Source organism: Physella acuta, unplaced genomic scaffold (assembly GCF_028476545.2).
Source record: "Physella acuta isolate Inbredline_101_S28 unplaced genomic scaffold, ASM2847654v3 ptg001540l, whole genome shotgun sequence".
Taxonomy (NCBI): Eukaryota; Metazoa; Mollusca; class Gastropoda; family Physidae; genus Physella; species Physella acuta.
In genome coordinates, this window is record NW_026733055.1 from 67631 (window position 1) to 90400 (window position 22770).

The 22770-nt window shown below is 36.8% G+C and overlaps 1 protein-coding gene across 1 annotated transcript in view; it reads right to left on the minus strand.

Annotated features, from left to right (window-relative positions):
- Nucleotides 1–22770, minus strand: part of LOC131928747 (uncharacterized) — an 80038-nt gene that overhangs the window by 54287 nt on the left and 2981 nt on the right. Inside the window, exons 4-9 of the mRNA XM_059284862.1 lie at nt 14777–14859; nt 13612–13722; nt 11026–11167; nt 4954–5158; nt 3927–4064; nt 470–601 (exon numbers count right to left, since the gene is read on the minus strand). Of these exons, the coding sequence (XP_059140845.1) occupies nt 470–601; nt 3927–4064; nt 4954–5158; nt 11026–11167; nt 13612–13722; nt 14777–14859 (811 nt within the window). The remainder of the gene's footprint in view (nt 1–469; nt 602–3926; nt 4065–4953; nt 5159–11025; nt 11168–13611; nt 13723–14776; nt 14860–22770) is intronic.

Genomic DNA, 22770 nt, shown 5'->3' on the forward strand with positions numbered 1-22770 from the left:
CTCCTAAACACACTGGCCTAAACCACGTGGTCCGAAACACACGCCACGGGTTTAGAAAACACCACAAATACTTTTTAAAAAATAGCAAAATAACACACCACGTGCATACCAGACATGCCGATGCTCACTATCTCGTTTTAGACGAAAATGAAAGAAAACGAGAAACATCGGCAGTCTCATTCATACAAATCACTTAAAGATAAAGTATAAAAAAAAAAAATACCTCCACGCGTGAGGTGCGCCACGCGCCCACAGAAACCTGACCCGACCTACATCTCGCCGCGGGTCAAAAAAAGGAAGAAAATTGTCCGAGCGGTCAATTTATACTGACCGCTTCGGACGGAAGGGGACCCCGTGGCCGCTCCCCATTGGACCACCATGCACTCCCAGATTCGCAACAAATAAAATAATACAAAATAATCCATTCACCCGCTCACATATAGATCAAATGAAAAGCAATTTCACTTACATATGTTGAATTATCCAAAGACTCTAGAACTGGCGTTGAATTTCCACTGACTACCAAACTACTACCCACCGTGACTCGAACATTGCAGAGCATCATCACAATGTAATTGGAATCGGGAGTAAACAATTCGACCTAGAAATGAAAATAGATATGTAGACACAAAATGAACTAAAACTCAAAAGGCAATCGATTTCACGTTTGGGTATGAACGGTGCATACTACACCAAAATTGTTTGAGCAGTTTTTCATTTACCACGATACGTGACGCAAGTTTTAGAATTCATCTTGTAATTCATCGGGAATGCTGGCAACATCCAGGGAAACAGAGAATGGGTAACTTGTCAATGCAGATTCTTCTTCTTTAAGCCCAGGGAAAATAACGCCAATTCGATTTCAAGAGATTCAAGATGCCCAGAATCGTCTTTCTAATTTTTATTTATCTCACAATCAGATTCATCTACCACACTGCAGAGTATCTCAAATATGGCAATATCTCCAATATATATATTTCTTTTTGCCAAATTTGCAGCTTTGATAAAAATGCCAAGAGATTATCATGAAAAGAGAAAATATTCGTTCATTTTCAGGTTAAGCTTGTCTGCTAGGTATGCTACTCTATCCAAACACTCTTTGTCGTTAAAGTATATCAAAAGGTCTTGTTTCCCTTGCACTTCCAAAAACAACTTGATTTTATCTTTCAATTAAAAAACACGATTCAGATTTCCTTTTGAAAGCCAGCGTAGTGTAGAAACTCGTGATCTTTATTCTTGTCTTTGCACAGTTCTTTAAATAGACGTGTGTTTAGGGCTCCAGATATTACGACTTTTATTAGCAATGAAGTCAGAAGAATCTTGCAGACGAGGGCATACCGGTGAATCATGCAGTGGATTTGCCTTCATTAGAGAGCTAAATCTTTTACTTTATTTTTTGAAAGCCCGATTTTTACCCAAACATGACGCACCATCCGTACAAACCCCACAGCCATTTTCCATTTTAATCATCCAGTTTCAAAAAACGTATTTATTTTCTCCATGATATCCTCACAAAATAGCAACTATTCTTTGCTATCATCTGAATGAATATATTTCATAAAGACAAACAACTGGTAACATGAACTCACGTCTGCTGATTCATCAAGTTGAAAATCAAACAATGGTGGAGGTTTGATTTCATTCAAAATTAGTTTTTTAACATCTACAGACATGTCTGCTCTGTGCCACTGTATTATTAGAGATAGATATTTGTTGCATCTTTACTGCACTGGAATCCCCAAGAATTAATTTCACCACCCTCAACATGCAGGGTTTGATGAGATTTTCTCCTATTGTCTGAGGTTTTTTGCTTTGCAATTTCTAATGCGACTTCATATGGTACTTGCTCTAAGTTCGATCAAGCCTCTGATGTTTGCAACTAGCTTCATGCCGACGAAAGAACTCCATATCTTTTTTGGTGTGTTCCAAATGACTCTTTTCAAAATGCCGTTTTAGCTCTGAAAGCTTCTTAGACTTCTGACTAAGAACAACTTTGCAAAGTACGCATTGTTTATTTTTTTTTATTCCATGTCCATTGTGATGTTAATTAAAGCCGAATTTCAGATAGTCTTCTAAATATTTACGCTTTATTTCATTGCTAGGGTTTAGTCTTCCAGTTGGCGACCCCCCAGAAAGCACTTACTTTGGGAACCCATGGTGTAGGCTATGGATATGGGAAAGTTGTTATTTAATTCTTGTAAAGTGGTAAAGTCCACATTTAGAACATTATTTTGTACATATTTCAGGTACAGGATATAATTACTATTTTATTTCCTAGTGCTGTGGTGTATTTCCAGGCCACTGATAATATAGATGTGTTGCTAAATAGATTTAGAAATTTATTTCAAAGTGTTATCAATAAATTGCTAAATCTATTTAGTGTTCAGTATTTTCGACACCATGATGCACCTCCACATGTGAAAATGTGATCATATTTGAGATTTAGTGAGTCAAATAAAAGGCTTTTATATTAAAGGGAAGCCACCCAGTTAGTGGAAATCAGAAGAAATAGTATTTTTCATTTTAAAAGGTATACGGTTGTCCTTCATGAAACGCATCAGAGATGGTCTGCTTCACGATAGCACATGGAAACATCTGGAAAGGATGGCCGACCCAGCCGAGGACAGAATACTACGGAAATAAGTGTAGGCTGTCTGTCATAGCGTAGATATATAGAGAACTAGCTGCATACCCGTGCTCCGCCACGGTAAATCTTTTTTAAATGTACAAACTTGGGAACAGAACAAAACAAACAAAAACACAACACAACCACAACACAACCACAACACAACCACAACACAACCACAACACAACCACAACACAACCACAACACAACCACAACACAACCACAACACAACCACAACACAACCACAACACAACCACAACACAACCACAGCACAACCACAACACAACCACAGCACAACCACAACATAAGAATCACCACCGAACAACACGCTTTCCTAGGCGTCCGCGCCCAAAGAGAGACTTTCCAGCATAAAAAACAAACAAAAACACAACACAACCACAAACAAAACACAACCACAACACAACCACAACCACAAAACAACCACAAAACAACCACAAAACCACAACACAACCACAACACAACAACAACACAACAACAACACAACCACAACACAACAACAACACAACCACAGCACAACCACAACACAACCACAGCACAACCACAACACAACCACAACATAAGAATCACCACCGAACAACACGCTTTCCTAGGCGTCCGCGCCCAAAGAGAGCCTTTCCAGCATAAAAAAACAAACAAAAACACAACACAACCACAAACAAAACACAACCACAACCACAAAACAACCACAAAACAACCACAACACAACAATAATTAGACTAGACCAGTAGAGGTTACTAAGGACGGTGCGAACTTGACGGTAGACGATTTGGTGCGAGAGTATTGTGCGCGTGTTTAATAAAATATTTGTGGCGTGAGTGTGATGTGAGCATGACGCGACAATGTACCGATGACGTAAGACGCAGCAGTGAAGTTAGTTGGGGGTTAGCTATAGTAGAAGACTGACGTATTCTTTGATGTTGTGCAAATGATCTATAAGCGTGTGTTAATAAAGTTCATGTTATTTCATAAACGAAGCTGTTGACATTGTTAATTAGTGTCTGCGGAAAATAAGAGTGATTCCCGTCCTCCTCACGAGTATAATAGTTGCCGTATGAATAGTAGTAGATCAGAACATATAGAGAAAATATACATAAACCCCCATCACACTGTCCATACCCCAGTACAAGGTTGACGGGCTGTAACGATATAGGTTATCGAGCGAGCCACCGGCTTCTTTTAGGTGTGGTCTGCACTGTTTATTATACAGAGAGGTACAATTTCTCTTTGCATACAACGTACAGTCGGCAACAGTTCATATAAACAACTAATATGTTCTTACTTGGATATCTGTCGGTGTTGACGGGAAGAGAATATCAAGTTTGAACTGAATTCTGTGGCCCAATTTTATCTCTGTAACGTTTTCGTTGGCACCGTACTTGCTTAATGTAAAGGTAACGTTGTTAGGTAGAGAAACAGCCTGCAGAAAAAAATGTTTTATAAAATAGAGATATTAAAGCGTATAAAGTAGTAATTTAATTTATTTTTTTAATATCTTATTATTTATATATCAAAAATATAAGCCGCCAGTGTCAGTCATCGGTATTGGCACATTGCCTTCGTCAAAGCTGGAGTATGTGGTCATCCATGTGGACATCTATCCTTTGTTTGGTGGCGGTTTAAATTACGTTTCTTATAATGCCCCAGTGAGGCAAAACGAACCCGATCCGTTCAGGCGTTTGAATTTCTATACAGGACACACAAAAATACTTTGATTTTTATATACATAGAAGATACATGTTAGAATAAAAATACAAGCATTATTAATTTTAGTGGCTAATTCGCACCTTCTAACGGCGTTTATGATCGCATCGCACCAAATGTAAAAGCCGAAGGAAATAAGATGCCGAAAAGAAGAATTTGCATAAAAAACGTTTTAATATCAAGCTTTTATGTACTAATGCACTAAAAGGTAGAAAATAAATTATAGACTACTATTTAAATAACTATAAAGAAAAGCGTGGGTCTCTTCCTAAACATTAGTAAAGGTATCCAATAGATACTAAAGAGACACACGCTTTTCTTTATAGTTCTTTAAATAGTAGTATATAATTTATTTTCTACTTTTTAATGCATTAGTAGCCTACATAAAAGCTTGTTATTAAAACGTTTATTGTGATTTTTTTGTTTACTCTTTCGCTTAACGTGAAGAAAATATTAGATAATCGCACTTTGCTAAAACATATTAACGGGATCAATGTCAAATAATAGAAATCAGAAATAGAAAGACTTGACAAGTCAACTTCTTGCTATATGGAACATATAAGAGAAAAACGAAATGTACTGTGTGCTACTTAATCTAAACTCACTCTTTTTTGTCTGTGATGCGACTTCTCCCTTGCACTAAGGGGCAAGTCCATGATTTCGTCGTACCCTTCTTCTGAGTAGCCATTGTTAATTTGACTCATGTAGTTATTAACAACTGGGCCATGCCAGTTATTCCCCGTTGTTATGATCAGTGTCATTGTATCGTAGACAACGCCGTCATCACTTGCCCCAATTTTCAACTCATACCTGTATGCGAGACAAATTGTGATTTTAAAAGTTGTGTGTATTACTATTATTAGACAACAACGCTTTACTAGACAGATGGACTAAATACTTTTATCGCTAAAAGAAAATATAAGCTTAATGTGATCCACACCATTCATGTGTTCCCATTTGACACGTGTGTTATAACGTTGTACCTTATTTTATAATAAAACTAGGCATACTGCCTAGCTTCGCTTAGGTTTTTAAATAACATTTGAGAATTTGAATACTTAATTATTTAGCGATGGATTTGGTGTTGAGTGCTTTAATTTAAACAGTAATGCTAACTTTAGAAAAAAAATGTTTTAGTTTGTCATTTAAATACCGTTCTCAAAAAATATCGGAAAGTACGCAATGTATAAGTAAAATGGAATTAGAACTACACAGCTTCCATGAACAGTACATCTCATAGTTTTTATTACATTGCGTTTTGAAATTTATTTATTTATTTAATTGGGATACGTAACTAAATTAACAACTTAATTTTGTACTAAAACAAATGCTATACTTCGTCATTTTCTGTTTCTGTTTAAAATGGTATACAATTATTTGAAAAATAATAATTTAAAAAACGTTACCTCCCTTGAAAACTGAACGTATGACGTATGTCTTTGTTTTTGTTTTACAAACAGTTGCTATGCTTATATAAGAGATTATGGTATATGAACATATTTAACAACTATAATGGCTGTTTCCGACGGGATTAAAGTTTTTTTGTTAGCCTCCAGGGTCGGTCTGCGACGTCACATAATATTAAGGGGATCGTTCGTCAATTTATTTATATATATATATCTCATATAAGGAGAATTTCACTCAAGATCATCTTTTAGCCCTCGTCGAGGGCTTTGAGTCTGACCAACAGTTTTTCCATACGGCCTAGTCATCTATAGTAGTGTATGCAAAAAATTAGCCAGATATACTGAGCTTAAGTACCCTAAAGTCTGCGTTGAAATGACCCTCTGTTTTTCCCATAAAATACAAAGATTATATAGGGAAATACAACTGGTCAGTTTTGACCGCTTTACAAAGTTTTCCCAGATATGCCGAGTTTTTTGTGACACCCCTAGGTGTTCTTCTACCACCTCACAAAATATCAAGGGGGGTCGTCGTCGGAAATTTTTTTTCGTAATATAGCTCATATAAAGAGAATTTCACTCGCGGTCTCTTTTTAGCCCTCGTCGAGGGCTTTGAGTGTAACCGACAGTTTTCCCTAAAGGTCAAGCCATTGACCTAGGAGCATGCCAAAACTGAGCCAGATGTTAAGAGGGTAAGTGCCATAAAATCCGTTTTGAAATGACCCTCTGTTTTCCCCATAAAATACAAAGATTACATAGGGAAATACGACTGGTCAGTTTTGACCCATTTCCCGATTTTTCCCGGACATGGCGAGTTTTTTGTGACACCCCAAGGCGTTCTCCTACCACCTCACAAAATATCAAGGGGGTCGTCGGAGGAATTTTTTTTTCGTAATAGAGCTCATATAAAGAGAATTTCACTCGCGGTCACTTTTTAGCCCTCGTCGAGGGCTTTGAGTGTAACCGACAGTTTTCCCTAAAGGTCAAGCCATTGACCTAGGAGCATGCAAAAAATTAGCCAGATATACTGAGCTTAAGTATCCTAAAGTCTGCGTTGAAATGACCCTCTGTTTTTTCCATAAAATACAAAGATTATATAGGGAAATACAACTGGTCAGTTTTGACCCCTTTACGAAGTTTTCCCAGATATGCCGAGTTTTTTTTGACACCCCAAGGTGTTCTCCTACCACCTCACAAAATTTCAAGGGGGGTCGTCGGAGGAATTTTTTTTTCGTAATAGAGCTCATATAAAGAGAATTTCACTCGCGGTCATTTTTAGCCCTCGTCGAGGGCTTTGAGTGTAACCGACAGTTTTCCCTAAAGGTCAAGCCATTTACCTATAAGCATGCCAAAACTGAGCCAGATGTAAAGAGGGTAAGTGCCATAAAATCCGTTTTGAAATGACCCTCTGTTTTCCCCATAAAATACAAAGATTATATAGGGAAATACGACTGGTCAGTTTTGACCCATTTCCCGATTTTTCCCGGACATGGCGAGTTTTTTGTGACACCCCAAGGCGTTCTCCTACCACCTCACAAAATATCAAGGGGGGTCGTCGTCGGAATTTTTTTTTCGTAATAGAGCTCATATAAAGAGAATTTCACTCGCGGTCACTTTTTAGCCCTCGTCGAGGGCTTTGAGTGTAACCGACAGGTTTCCCTAAAGGTCAAGCCATTGACCTAGGAGCATGCAAAAAATTAGCCAGATATACTGAGCTTAAGTATCCTAAAGTCTGCGTTGAAATGACCCTCTGTTTTTTCCATAAAATACAAAGATTATATAGGGAAATACAACTGGTCAGTTTTGACCCCTTTACGAAGTTTTCCCAGATATGCCGAGTTTTTTGTGACACCCCAAGGTGTTCTCCTACCACCTCACAAAATTTCAAGGGGGGTCGTCGTCGGAATTTTTTTTTCGTAATAAAGCTCATATAAAGAGAATTTCACTCGAGGTCACTTTTTAGCCCTCGTCGAGGGCTTTGAGTGTAACCGACAGTTTTCCCTAAAGGTCAAGCCATTGACCTAGGAGCATGCAAAAAATTAGCCAGATATACTGAGCTTAAGTATCCTAAAGTCTGCGTTGAAATGACCCTCTGTTTTTCCCATAAAATACAAAGATTATATAGGGAAATACAACTGGTCAGTTTTAACCCCTTTACGAAGTTTTCCCAGATATGCCGAGTTTTTTTTTGACACCCCAAGGTGTTCTCCTACCACCTCACAAAATTTCAAGGGGGGTCGTCGGAGGAATTTTTTTTTCGTAATAGAGCTCATATAAAGAGAATTTCACTCGCGGTCACTTTTTAGCCCTCGTCGAGGGCTTTGAGTGTAACCGACAGTTTTCCCTAAAGGTCAAGCCATTTACCTATAAGCTTGCCAAAAATGAGCCAGATGTAAAGAGGGTAAGTGCCATAAAATCCGTTTTGAAATGACCCTCTGTTTTCCCCATAAAATACAAAGATTATATTGGGAAATACGACTGGTCAGTTTTGACCCATTTCCCGATTTTTCCCGGACATGGCGAGTTTTTTGTGACACCCCAAGGCGTTCTCCTACCACCTCACAAAATATCAAGGGGGGTCGTCGTCGGAAATTTTTTTTCGTAATAGAGCTCATATAAAGAGAATTTCACTCGCGGTCACTTTTTAGCCCTCGTCGAGGGCTTTGAGTGTAACCGACAGTTTTCCCTAAAGGTCAAGCCATTGACCTAGGAGCATGCAAAAAATTAGCCAGATATACTGAGCTTAAGTATCCTAAAGTCTGCGTTGAAATGACCCTCTGTTTTTTTCCATAAAATACAAAGATTATATAGGGAAATACAACTGGTCAGTTTTGACCCCTTTACGAAGTTTTCCCAGATATGCCGAGTTTTTTGTGACACCCCAAGGTGTTCTCCTACCACCTCACAAAATTTCAAGGGGGGTCGTCGTCGGAATTTTTTTTTCGTAATAAAGCTCATATAAAGAGAATTTCACTCGAGGTCACTTTTTAGCCCTCGTCGAGGGCTTTGAGTGTAACCGACAGTTTTCCCTAAAGGTCAAGCCATTGACCTAGGAGCATGCAAAAAATTAGCCAGATATACTGAGCTTAAGTATCCTAAAGTCTGCGTTGAAATGACCCTCTGTTTTTCCCATAAAATACAAAGATTATATAGGGAAATACAACTGGTGAGTTTTAACCCCTTTACGAAGTTTTCCCAGATATGCCGAGTTTTTTTTGACACCCCAATGTGTTCTCCTACCACCTCACAAAATTTCAAGGGGGGTCGTCGGAGGAATTTTTTTTTCGTAATAGAGCTCATATAAAGAGAATTTCACTCGCGGTCACTTTTTAGCCCTCGTCGAGGGCTTTGAGTGTAACCGACAGTTTTCCCTAAAGGTCAAGCCATTTACCTATAAGCTTGCCAAAAATGAGCCAGATGTAAAGAGGGTAAGTGCCATAAAATCCGTTTTGAAATGACCCTCTGTTTTCCCCATAAAATACAAAGATTATATTGGGAAATACGACTGGTCAGTTTTGACCCATTTCCCGATTTTTCCCGGACATGGCGAGTTTTTTGTGACACCCCAAGGCGTTCTCCTACCACCTCACAAAATATCAAGGGGGGTCGTCGTCGGAAATTTTTTTCGTAATAGAGCTCATATAAAGAGAATTTCACTCGCGGTCACTTTTTAGCCCTCGTCGAGGGCTTTGAGTGTAACCGACAGTTTTCCCTAAAGGTCAAGCCATTGACCTAGGAGCATGCAAAAAATTAGCCAGATATACTGAGCTTAAGTATCCTAAAGTCTGCGTTGAAATGACCCTCTGTTTTTTTCCATAAAATACAAAGATTATATAGGGAAATACAACTGGTCAGTTTTGACCCCTTTACGAAGTTTTCCCAGATATGCCGAGTTTTTTGTGACACCCCAAGGTGTTCTCCTACCACCTCACAAAATTTCAAGGGGGGTCGTCGGAGGAATTTTTTTTTCGTAATAAAGCTCATATAAAGAGAATTTCACTCGCGGTCACTTTTTAGCCCTCGTCGAGGGCTTTGAGTGTAACCGACAGTTTTCCCTAAAGGTCAAGCCATTGACCTAGGAGCATGCAAAAAATTAGCCAGATATACTGAGCTTAAGTACCCTAAAGTCTGCGTTGAAATGACCCTCTGTTTTTCCCATAAAATACAAAGATTATATAGGGAAATACAACTGGTCAGTTTTAACCCCTTTACGAAGTTTTCCCAGATATGCCGAGTTTTTTGTGACACCCCAAGGTGTTCTCCTACTACCTCACAAAATTTCAAGGGGGGTCGTCGGAGGAATTTTTTTTTTGTAATATAGCCCATATAAGGCACCGATCAGTCGAGGTCAGTTTTGACCCCCTCTCCGTAGACTTTTTGCCGAACCGTCACCGGCCCTCGTGTTCTATCGCCATAAGGCACCTTCGTGCCAAATTTGACGCGCCTGCGGCGACGGGAAGTGCCCTATCGGGCACCCGACCACTTTGCTTTATATATATAGATGTACACGTATGATTATCATATTGGGCAATTTTGTGCAAAGAAACAGTATCATCTCTAATATTCTCTGTGTCGACCTTCCGTTGCTAATTGGTTAAAGGTAAATATTTAGTAGGCCTACTTTATTAGTTGTTCCGGTACTAAAATTAGCAAATAAATTGACTCAGAAAATTCACCGCAGTCCGCGTAGTAAATTAAAGATAAATTAATAAGACGGAGACACAGTGAAGCATATTAATATAGAAATTTAGCTAGAAATTTAGGACAACGTTTCTGTTGCCATTTAAAACCATATAAAATCTAAATGTAGTGTCAAAAACTTGAACTAAAAAAAAAACAACTTAAAACTAAACCAGTGTTTCTTCCATACTTTTTTCTCCGGGTGGGGGCGGGGGACGGACATCGGTAAAAGTATATGTTTTTTATATAAATTCCATTTCATGGGGGGGGGGGGGGGGGGCTATATACCCCCCCCCCCCCCGAAGAGATGCCTGGAAGAAACTCTGAACTAAACTCCCCTACATTAACCAATAGTTTTCCGAATTCAGAACTTAAAACTTTTTAAAAACCTAACTATTAAGCTAAAACAAACTTGTAAACTTACCTATTATTCATTATTTTAAATGAATAAATTAATGAATAATTCTAAACGTTTAGTTTTAAAGCCCAAATCAAGGCTACACTGAATCAATGCAGTTAGATTATACCTTACCTTATAAGCTAACCGAAAACTTTTTTTATCATTAAAAACTAATAGGCTACTGCTTTACAAACCTTGGTAAAATCAGATGACTATCTTTATCCAAAGTTATTTCTCCACTGGAATTATTGATGAGAAAAGCTGCGTTTCCTTCCTGATTCGCTATGAAGTAAGTGACTCTAGAGCAGGGACAACCTTCAGGATCTTTACAAAATTCTATGTATGATCAAATAAATTGCAATACTAAGTAAAATAAAGACTTGATGAATGCATTAAAATTAAATAAGCAGCCGTGTGAGCCAAGCGCCATTGGCTCTGTCATTAGCACACTAGTGCCTGTATTAATTTTTGTTAGATTGTGTAAGACTTTTCATCGATAGCATATATATATACATATATATATATATATATATATATATATATATATATATATATATATATATATATATATATATATATATATATATATATATATATATGTGTGTGTGTGTGTGTGTGTGTGTATATATATAAGAATGTCTTCATTCATAAAAGTATGTATCTTAATTAATGAAATAAAGAACGTTAACTGCAAAAATTAACGTTCTCTAATTTTTGAGTTATACTATCAAGTGAGCGTTTAACTTGATAGTATACTATCAAGGGAGTTCGAATTACCTTCCGCGTAATAAGTTTGCGAATATATTTTCATCGGTTTATTTGAAAATGAAATTACTGTATAAACTAGATCACTCCAGCTAATCACCAATTAATCAATCTTTTAAATTCTCAAACTTATTGCTTTGAAATAGGAGAAGAAAATTTAGATACGATGGACCATCCTGCGTTTGAAGGGAGTAAATAATGGGGGGGGGGGAGGGGGAATTAACTATGGCCAATATGGGGGATAAGGTATTGAAATAAAATACGAAATTCATTTAAAAAAAAACAACCTTTTAATTAAAAGCTTTTATATGATTATACAATGAAAAGGAAATATTAAATGAGTTTCTTTACAAAATACAAAAACGAGCCACTATTTTACATGATAATATTCCAATATTCCAATATTTTATTTTTTAATACTTTATCTGTTTCATCAGGAGACGGATTTTAAGTTAAAGCATCCTCGCGAGCATAACCCACTCACTCATTTGGGAATTAAATTTAACCGAAAATGAAACTGTAACCGGAACCGTTATTCTAACAGCTTCTGGAAATGACAACGGAAGCTAAATTTTAACTAGAAACTAAATTTTTACCTGCAATGGAACGAAATTTTGACGAAAAATGCAAATTAACCGGTACCGGAAATTTAAACGAAATCTGAACCTTAAACTTAATCTTTTGGGGCAGGTATTTTAACCGGATCCTGAAACTTAAACCGAAATGAAACTTTAGCCGCCTATAATATTTTAACCGAATACGAAATTCAAAAACGAAAACCGAAATATTTCCGGACACGGAAATGTATCCGGAACCGGGAATTTTAACGGATACAAAACTTAATCACCCCCACTAAATGGCGTAACCCGGTGCGGTCCGCACCCCCCGCACTACCCTCATAATGAACATTTACATAAAAGCTTTAGAGATGCCCCCAACGTTAGACACAATGGTAAAGGGTATAATTACTGTTGGATGCCCTTCGAATATATTATATGAATATAAGCATAATTACTTTCAAGATGGCCCTACAATATAAAAAAAATCATAAAAAAACGTTTTAATAACAAGCTTTTATTTAATAATGCACTAAAAAGTAGAAAATAAATTATAGACTACTATTTAAATAACTATAAAGAAAAGCGTGGGTCACTTTAGTATCTATTAGATACCTTTACTAATGTTAAGGAAGACACCCACGCTTTTCTTTATAGTTATTTAAATAGTAGCCTATAATTTATTTTCTACTTTTTAGTGCATTATTAAATAAAAGCTTGTTATTAAAACATTTTTTATGAAAAACAAGTAAATTAAAAAGTCTAGTGACAATTTTAGCGCAATTTCCTTATGTTATCTAAAAATACCTCTGACGTATAATGCTGGGGTGCGTTCAAGCTAGGAGAACGATGGGTTTGTAGGTGTTAATGTAATTTTAAAATTTGTGACCGAACGAAAGGATATTTTTGAAAACTTTCTTCAGCAATATTGTTCTAAATTATGGCAGCAATCGATTGGTAAATGTTTCAAGTCGCTAAGTGGTCTGATTGCCGAGATATGGGCCAAAAACTGCATTTTTTCGAGGTTTTTTGGTTTTTCCGTGAAATCCAGGAAGGAATTCCGGGAATTTTTTTGGCCCACTATCATCCTCGGAACTTGCTTAACAAATTTGCTTTGGAACTAGTCCTCGATATTGCTTCGTTGAGGAGGAGATACGACTTAAAGCTGCGGACATCCATCCATCCATTCCCAGAAATGACGAGTTAATAATCGCAATTCTCCAGAATGGAAATTGCGCTAAAAAGTACGAGAGAAGATTATTTCGTAATATTGTTGTTAAAATTTAAGATAATATGGTGCCATAAGGAATTAGTAAAAACAAATTGCGTTACGTCAAACAACGGAAGTAGAATAGGGGGAATAAGAGATTTTTTAAAAATATATATTTAAGCAACTGACGGAAATTACTTTCTAAGACAATCACATACAGGGAATGTATTATACAAAGTAAAACGTACCATCATCAGGATCTATTGCCTCTACCGTATACACAGGTATTTTTCTTGCATGCTGCTCTTCATTCATCATCACTGTATCAATTTCGTGAACAAACCTAGGAGGTCTTGATGCTGTGTGTACGAAACAAAATTAAGAAAGGCTAATGATCTTTACAAAAATATGTAAGAAAAAGTGGACCGTCGTTTGTCTGCATATGAATAAACAGTTCTCGCTGAGGTGAACACGAAATAAAAGTATGCATGTAGCTAATTGTCTAAAAGTTAAACTGAGATTGAGGCTGCATAAATATGTAGCAAATTTTTTTCATCGCAGACTCTCATAATATCACTATCACTAGCACATACTGTAAGCCCCACCCAGAATATATCTTTAAAATAGTGCTATCCCTTTACCACCCCATAGCATATGCTTTAACTCCCAATCCAGTACTTAACCCTTCTTACCAAACGTCACAACATTACATATAGTTAACGCCCACCCCCCTTCCCCGTCCTTCTACACACACCGAATTGTAAATTTAGATTCTGTATTAAAAAAGCTCTTTATTTCTAAAATATTTTACTGTGCTGTATCAATACATATATCATATCGATCAATATTTAGTCATACAAAACGTCAAAATAATACTGAAATAAAGTTTCAGATTATTTTTTCAATGCAGAAGGGTAACTTAAGCTATTTTAAACCACCACTCCCTGACAAACATTATCAAACATTCTAACCCTCATCATATTCTAGGTGTTTTACGTCATTTGTTGATGATCCCAATGGCACTTGCAATTGAGACAGAATTAATAAAATCCATATAAAATCAATACTCCCGCATTTGGTTACAATACATCAATAGTTACAGGAGGAAAGTATTGATCTTTTCTCCACCAGTTTCTGAAAGGTATGAACAACTCGAAGCAAACAGAAGTAAGGCTCAATAGACTTTCAATATTTATAAACATCTGTATGTGAATGTCAAAGTCCCTATCAACGATTGTTTTCGTTTTATCAATTCGAAAATATATAGATTTAGATATTACTTGGTTTAAAGTGTGCAAAACTGTTAACTATATTTGTACCAATTTAAATTTTTAAACAAAGGTAAATATAAAATTGTATCTAAAGATTATCTAAAACTTTAGAGTTTAGCATGGGGTTAAAATAATGACTTACCATACGCGTTACAAAAGTCATTATGCCAGCAAGAGTAGCAATCACATGTCCCATCCGGTAGTGAAATTCCATGTTCACAAACTCTAAAATAAGAGATAAATGTACACATAAGTTACAAAAGTAGAATTGTAGCGACCTATTCTGTTGCCCGTGGCGAACTATAAGTTTGACGCCGCCACCCCAACCCCCGCACTCCCTCCACCACCCCACACCCAAATATCTATATTAATAAAAATGAAAGAATTCGTGTCTGTCCGCAATGCATTACTACACCTTACATCCAAGTGCCATAAAACTTTACGATGTAGTTGAAATTTTTTTTTTAAAGAGATGTAGATATATATATATATATATATATATATATATATATATATATATATATATATATATATATATATATATATATATATATATATATATATATATACTAGCCGTCCCGGTCAGGCCCTGCTCTGGCTTCTGTGAAAAACCTTTCTGTTAAAGACCATTACCTGTGTGTTTAGTACTCATCATAAACCCGGCATTGCCCACCCAAACCACAACCAACCAAAACCAAAACAACAAAACGCAAACATAATGCTAACACAATTACAAATACAAACGAAAACAAAAAACTAACAACAAACCCAACCACAACCACAAACACCAATACAAACACAAAGAAAAAACAAACAAAAAAGCAAACGAAAACAAAACCTAACAACAAACCCAACCACAAACACCAATACGAACACAAAGAAAAAAAAACGAAAAAGCAAACGAAAACAAACCAAATCCAAACGCAAAATCAACCACAAACACAAACCCAAAGAAAAAAACACAAACGAAAAAGCAAACGAAAACAAACCAAATCCAAACGCAAAACCAACCACAACCACAAATACAAACACAAACCCAAAGAAAAACCACAAACGAAGAAAAAAGAAATAACAAAAACGAACCAAATCAAAACACAACCACTAACGCAAACCCAGCCTAAACACAAAGAAAATACAAACGCGAACATAAACGCAAAGTGCTCACAGTCTAGCCCGGGGCAGAATCGCCTGTTTTAGCTTAATAAACGACTATAGTACCCCAACTTATTTATAGTCTTTTGCACTCACTTAAACGAACGTAGGTGCCAAACCAAACCAAATGAACAATTATAATACTCCAAGCTTATCCGTAAAATACCTACAACATTTGCACTTGATCAATCCCCGCTAATTATGTAAATATTTTTTCCCAACACCAAAACCAAGTAATAAAAAGTAAATTCTTTTCCACTAATGCAATGTTTTTTAAAGGGAAGTAATTGTGTTTTCCTAATTTATCAAAGGGAAGTAAGTGCTAAAGGACTAAATATAAATAATTTTCAGACATAATAAGAGTTTTTGTAAAAGATGATATTTTTAAAAAATTAATATGCCGACAATTATTACTATCAGTTTGAAAAATGAAAATTATTTCCCAACACTTTCAATAGTAATTTTTTAACTTAGATTAAATTTAGACCTTGAGCGCGATAATAATCTAACACTTAAATCCATGTAAGTATCCACGACAAACAAATTTATTTTTACATACAGACAGGGGCGTAGCGAGGGGGGGGGGGGGGCGGGGGTGCGGACCGCACCGGGTGACACCATTTTGGGGGGTGACACCAAGGCAAAAAATAGGAAAATATATAGAGAAAAACTTGAGAGGGGGTGCAAATCGAATGTTTGAGGTTGAGGGGGGGGGATGCAAATAAAAAACTTGAGGGGGGTTGCAAATCGAAAGTTTGAGGGGGGGGCTGCAAATCAAAAACTTGGGGGGGGGGGTGCAAATCGAAAGTTTGAGGGGGCGAAAACATGAAAGTTTGTCACCTGGAAGGGTCGCAACGCCTCTGGGGAAGTGACACCATTAAGTGCCGCACCGGGTGACACCCGACCTCGCTACGCCACTGCATACAGAATTGATCTTTATATATATATATATATATATATATATATATATATATATATATATATATATATATATATGGTGACAGGACAAATGATCTCAGGACAAATGATCTCAGACAAAATATCTCAGACAAAATATCTCACAGACAAATGATCTCAGGACAAATGATCTCAGGACAAAAGATACCAGGACAAAGTATATCAGGACAAATGATACCACGGACAATTGATCTCAGACAAAATATCTCAGACAAAATATCTCACACCTAAATTTTAATAGTGTAGTTGATGATTTTAGCTGATCTGAAATCTTTTTTATTGATTGTCATATGGTTTTGTTTATTATGTTTTAATATTGTTTATAGGCCTATATAATAATTGTAAGAAATGTTTGGCGTATAAACATTTTAAAGTTAGTATTAGTAATATAGTATACAAAGATTAAAGATTTTTTTTTATAGACAGCGTTAGTGAGCTTGCCAAACATGTCGAGCAAGAGTTCACACAATAGATGATCACATAGTATTGGCGTGGTGTGATCATAACGATGTACGTGCCGGCAAAGAAACGAGAGCGTTATGTTTGTGTTGATGATGCAATAAAAACAATAGTTTTACTTTACGAACCTGAAGACCCATTCACATTTTTTAAAAATATTTCGCGTGTTTTGAACATTAAAGTTGTATAAATAACTTTACTTTATTTGCTTTATACATTATCCTTTATCAAACCTTTCAGGCTAAAGGAGTAAGTTTGTTTTTTATTTTTACTTTTAAAATCAAATGCTATTACAAAGATTAAGTTTAATAAATCTTTTGATGCTTTGTTAAGTTTAACAAATTCATTTTATTCACAATTATTATGCGTAGAAAAAGTGAACAAAACCATATTGACAGTCAATAAAAAAAATTCAAATCAACTAAAATAGTGCACACTATTAAAATTTTGCTGTGAGATATTTTGTCTGAGATATTTTGTCTGAGATCATTTGTCCATGAAATCATTTGTCCTGATATATTTTGTCCTGGTATCTTTTGTCCGTGAGATCATTGAAGTGAACTCCAGGCAGGGTAAACAACTAAAAACCATATGCTCTTGATAAAATAATGAAAACATATTCTTCAAGGCAAAAACTTGCTGTGACTTTTCCTTCCCGTGACTTTTCACCCCCTTCTCCCCTATTACCAAGTAGAGGAACTTTATAAACTTGTATTTACATTATAATTAGGTGTCATCCATTTATGACGTACACAAACATTTGGAATTTTAGACCCCCACCTCCCCAAATAGTTTCCAATGTATTGGAAACTACCAGGTCGACAATTCTTTCCACCAGGTCCACCCTTAAATATTGGAGCTTGGAATTTCCGCAAAACGTATGAAGCTGGAAAAGCAACCCAAGCAGCCGCAGAAATGAGACGCCATGAAATAGCTATCCTGGGTGCCAACGAGTCAAGTTGGACTGGCTCAGAACAAAAAAGACTATTAACAGGAGAGCTACTGCTGTTCTCAGGCCACGAGAATGAAAATGCACCACATACTAAAAAAGTCGCATTCATGCTGTCAAACCAAGCACAAAGCGATCTCATTGGATGGGAGGCACACTGCCCCCAGGTCATAACAGCTACCTTTAAAACTAAAATAAGACGAATAAACATGGAAATATAATACAAGCCTTCGCCCCAACAAATGACAGCAAAGAAGAGGACAAAGATGAATTTCTACAACAGGCTAATGACCATTATCCAGAACCGCCCAAGAAAAAACATCCGTATACTAACGGGCGACTTTGCTTCAGACCATCACCTACTTGTTGCTAAAGTAAAACTCAAGCTGAAGAAAGACATGTTGGAAAGCAAAGGAAATACAGGTATAACACAGGCCTACTTAAGGACCCCTCTAAGCTAACTGCTGAATTTAAGCTCTATATTTCCAAAAAGTTTCAGGTCGTACAAGAGTTAATAATGGAAGAGACAATTGAGGAAAAATTGAAAAAAAAAACCCAACTCAAAACCTATTTACGTCAACATGTGAAGAAGTGCTAGGCCCTATCAAAAGGCAAAATAAGGAATGGATTTCAGCAGATACTGTGAAAGTTATTGAGGCGAGAAAAAGGAAGAAGACAACATTAAACAACAATCGTAAACGGTCTGCTAAGTTAAAACTCCTGGAAGAATATACTGAAACAAACGAAGTGTGAAGAAATGCATAAGGAAAGACAGAGATATTTAGAACTGCTGGTAAGTGAAGCAGAAGAAACACTGTACCATGGTAATATTAGGGACGTGTACAATACAATTAAGAAGATATCTGGGAAGTTCAGTGAAGACCAAAGAAGGAAAGATAATACCTGATGCTGAAGGACAGAGGAAAAGATGGGCAGAACATTTTGAAGAACTACTGAATAGACCAACACCAGAGTGCAAGCAAGATAGTGATCTCCCTATAGACTATAGACTGTAACCCACCTTCAAAAAAAGAGATACATAAAGCTATAAACCAGCTGAAAAATTGGAAGGCTCCAGAAATAGATGGTGTTACGGCAAAAACACTGACAGCAGATATAGAAACTAGTACCAAACTACTACACACATTCTTCAAGAAAATGTGGGAAGATAAACAAACATCAGAGGAGTGGAAGGAGGGACCAATAACACCTCCAAATAAAGTAAATCTTAGTGTATGCTCTAACTAAAGAGGGATAACACTTTTGTCCATCCCAGGAAAAGTCTTCAATAGAATATTATTAAGCAGAATGAAGGAAGCGATAGACCACACCTTCAAAATCAATAGGCGGGCTTTAGGAAGGAAAGGTCATGCATAGGCCAAATTGCTACTATGCGCATCATCATTGAACAGACCCAAGAGTGGAATTCATCTCTTTAATAATTTCATAGATTATGAGAAGGCCTTTGATAGCCTGGATAGACAGTCAATGTGGAAATTGCTAAGACACTATGAGGTGCCACAGAAAATAGCCAACATTATTATGTCTTAATATGAAGGTCTGAAATGTAGTACATGGCCAACAGACTTCGGAGGCCTTCAAAGTACGGACCGGAGTAAGGTAGGGTTGCCTACTTTTACCATTCATGTTCCTGCTGGCCAATGACTGGATTATGAAGATGTCAACAGAGGAAAAGCAAATCGGTATTTGGAGCCAGCTGGATGACCTGGACTTTGCTGACGACCTGGCCCTTCTTTCTCACACACAACAGCAAAGGCAAGATAAAACCAGCAAGATAAAACCCACAGAGGGAAAAGAAAAGTTCTCAAAGTCAATGCATCAAACAGCACCCTTATAACATCGACAGAAGAAGGCCTAGAAGAAGTGGATAGATTCACCTACCTTGGAAGTATTGTTGATAAGCAGGTGGGACAGAAGCAGACATAAAATAAGGACGGGCAAGGCAAGAGCAGTCTTCAACCAACTAAAAAATGTTTGGGGTTCTGGAGATTTAACCCTTGGAATAAAAATCCGGACCTTCAACACACTAGTAAAACCTGTTTTACTCTATGGAGCTGAGACATGGAGAATAACTGCTATAAATAATAAGAAAATACAATCATGTATAAACTCATGCCTCGGAAAGATCCTGCGAATTCGCAGAAATGATATTCTATGGCAACGGACAAATCAACTGCCAGCTGAAGTAGAGATCCTACAGAGAAAATGGAAATGGCTTGGCCACACACTCAGGAAGCTTGTATCCAGATCCAGCATAACAAGACAGGCCCTCACCTGGAATCCACAGGTCAGGAGGAGGAGAGGCAGATCAAGAAAGACCTGGAGACGTGACCTGGAAGAAGACACCAAGAAGATTGGATACACCTGGGAACAGTTGGAGAGACAAGCCCAGTACAGAGACACCTAGAAAGCTCTAGTCAGCGGCCTATGTCCCAGGAGGGGCGACAGGCAAACCTTACCTAATCTATATTACAGTCAAAACCCGAAGTCGACCAATGCCATTATCACCTCCTATTAACTGGCCGAAGTGCGAACTTGTTTTATTTCGAACATTGGCCGGTATAAGAGCGGACTTACATAGAGACTCATACCTCAGACACACGAATATTCACACACTCTCAAACACTCATACACACACTTGCCGGCCAAGTTACGAAATACGTTGTCAGTGTTAAGGGGGGAAGCTCCTGTAAAAAAAAACTTTTTTAATACTCGATAGAAAAAAGTTATTTCTTTACAGCTTTATTAAGTTACACCGACATATGCATTTCCACTAAAAAATAATTGGTGGAAAAATCTTGGTAACTATGACAACGGCGGCCATCTTGAAAAATTAACCCACTCGTAGGTGTTCCACCATTCATAAAATATTATATTTTATGCCCAATAAGTAATGAATTAATAATCTTCTTCCATATTTTGGATCCAGGATCTTCTCGCATTGAGTATTGGTGTCCTCTTCTGGTAGGTTCTCGAGTAGACTAAATCTATTTTTTAGTTCAATTGCGAAGTTTGCCTTCATGGTGGGATCTTTTAGTTTAGCTGAGTCAAATAGCTGGTGGTTTACTTTCCTGTCGACTCTCTTAAGCTATATATCAGAAAATGGCAGCACGGAGAAAGAAATTGCCACCAGAATAGCAATGGCAGGACAAGCTTTCAACAGACTCGCTAAGATCTGGAAATCATCCTCACTGCAGCAGAGAACTAAAATAAGGATCTATAAGTCAAATGTACGTTCTGTACTCCTCTATGCTGAAGAGTCATGGAAACTAAACGCAGTTCGGGTCCGTTTACGAGCACATTATTATATACATATAAATGCATATTTCAATTGTTGCTATGGTCATTACGTTTTCACTCCAGACCTTCTCCCCACCCCCCACCCTAACGAAATGGAATTTATATAGAAAATACATACTTTTAACAGTGTCCGCCTCCCCCCCCCCCCCCCCCCGAGAAAAAAGTCTGGAAGAAACACTGATGACGAACGGGCCCACTGATAATTTTTGCATAGGGGTCCGAAAATACTAGCTACGTCACTGGTTTAACACCGTGGTCACTTTAGTATCTATTGGATACCTTTACTAATATTTAGGAAGAGACCCACGCTTTTCTTTATAGTTCTTTAAATAGTAGTGTATAATTCATTTTCTACTTTTTAGTGCACTATTACATATAAGCGTGTTATTAAAACGTTTTTTATGAATTTTTTTTCAGTACTTTAAATATTTTAAATTTACAATAGAGTGACTAAAAACCATTGCGCACCTAATGAACGTGATGACGCATGTTTAATAATGCGGAATAGTTTGATGAGACAGCCTACTAATTTGGAAATTTTTAAAATTAATTCATACAAAATTAATTAGGCATCCAATATGTTAAATTTAATGTCATGTCGAATTGTCTTCATGTCTTGACCCACGTACCAACTATGAATGTATCTGTCAGTTAGAAGCGACGTAATTTCTCTCAAGCGTTTCGGTCTAGACTGACGAAAGACTAACGACAGAGACAGTGAGTTAAATAAAAGCTTGTAATAAAAGCTTGCAAAAAAAATATTAATAAAAAACGTTTTAATAAACAAGCTTTTATGTAATAATGCACTAAAATTAGAAAAAAATTATACACTACTATTTAAATAACTATAAAGCTTTTGTATGCCCCGGAGTACCCCAGCTCTCTCGTGAGCACCATGTCGCTTACGTTCGTGTTTACGTGCATTATTCATTATTGATACTGAGAATGGTTAAATGTAAGCAAGAGCGGTTCAATATGTCTTGGATCATTGTTGTTTGCGCGAGGGATTATCTTCTCGGTTCTGTTTGACCATTGAATCAAACTGCATGTATTTAATATAAAAAGCTCAATTCTGTAATGATCGGTCGGAATAAAGCAAAAAAAAAAAAAAAACTCTACCTAAACGCCATCGTGTGATATGTTTAAAATGCTCATCATCTAAATTAATAATTTTAAAAAATTAATATTGAAGGATTTTTAAAGCAAATTTCAATTTCCAAACTTATTGTGTTAATTGACGGCATGTACATTAAACAAAATTAAAGAAAATGTAACACCCTTCACAAAATATCTAATTT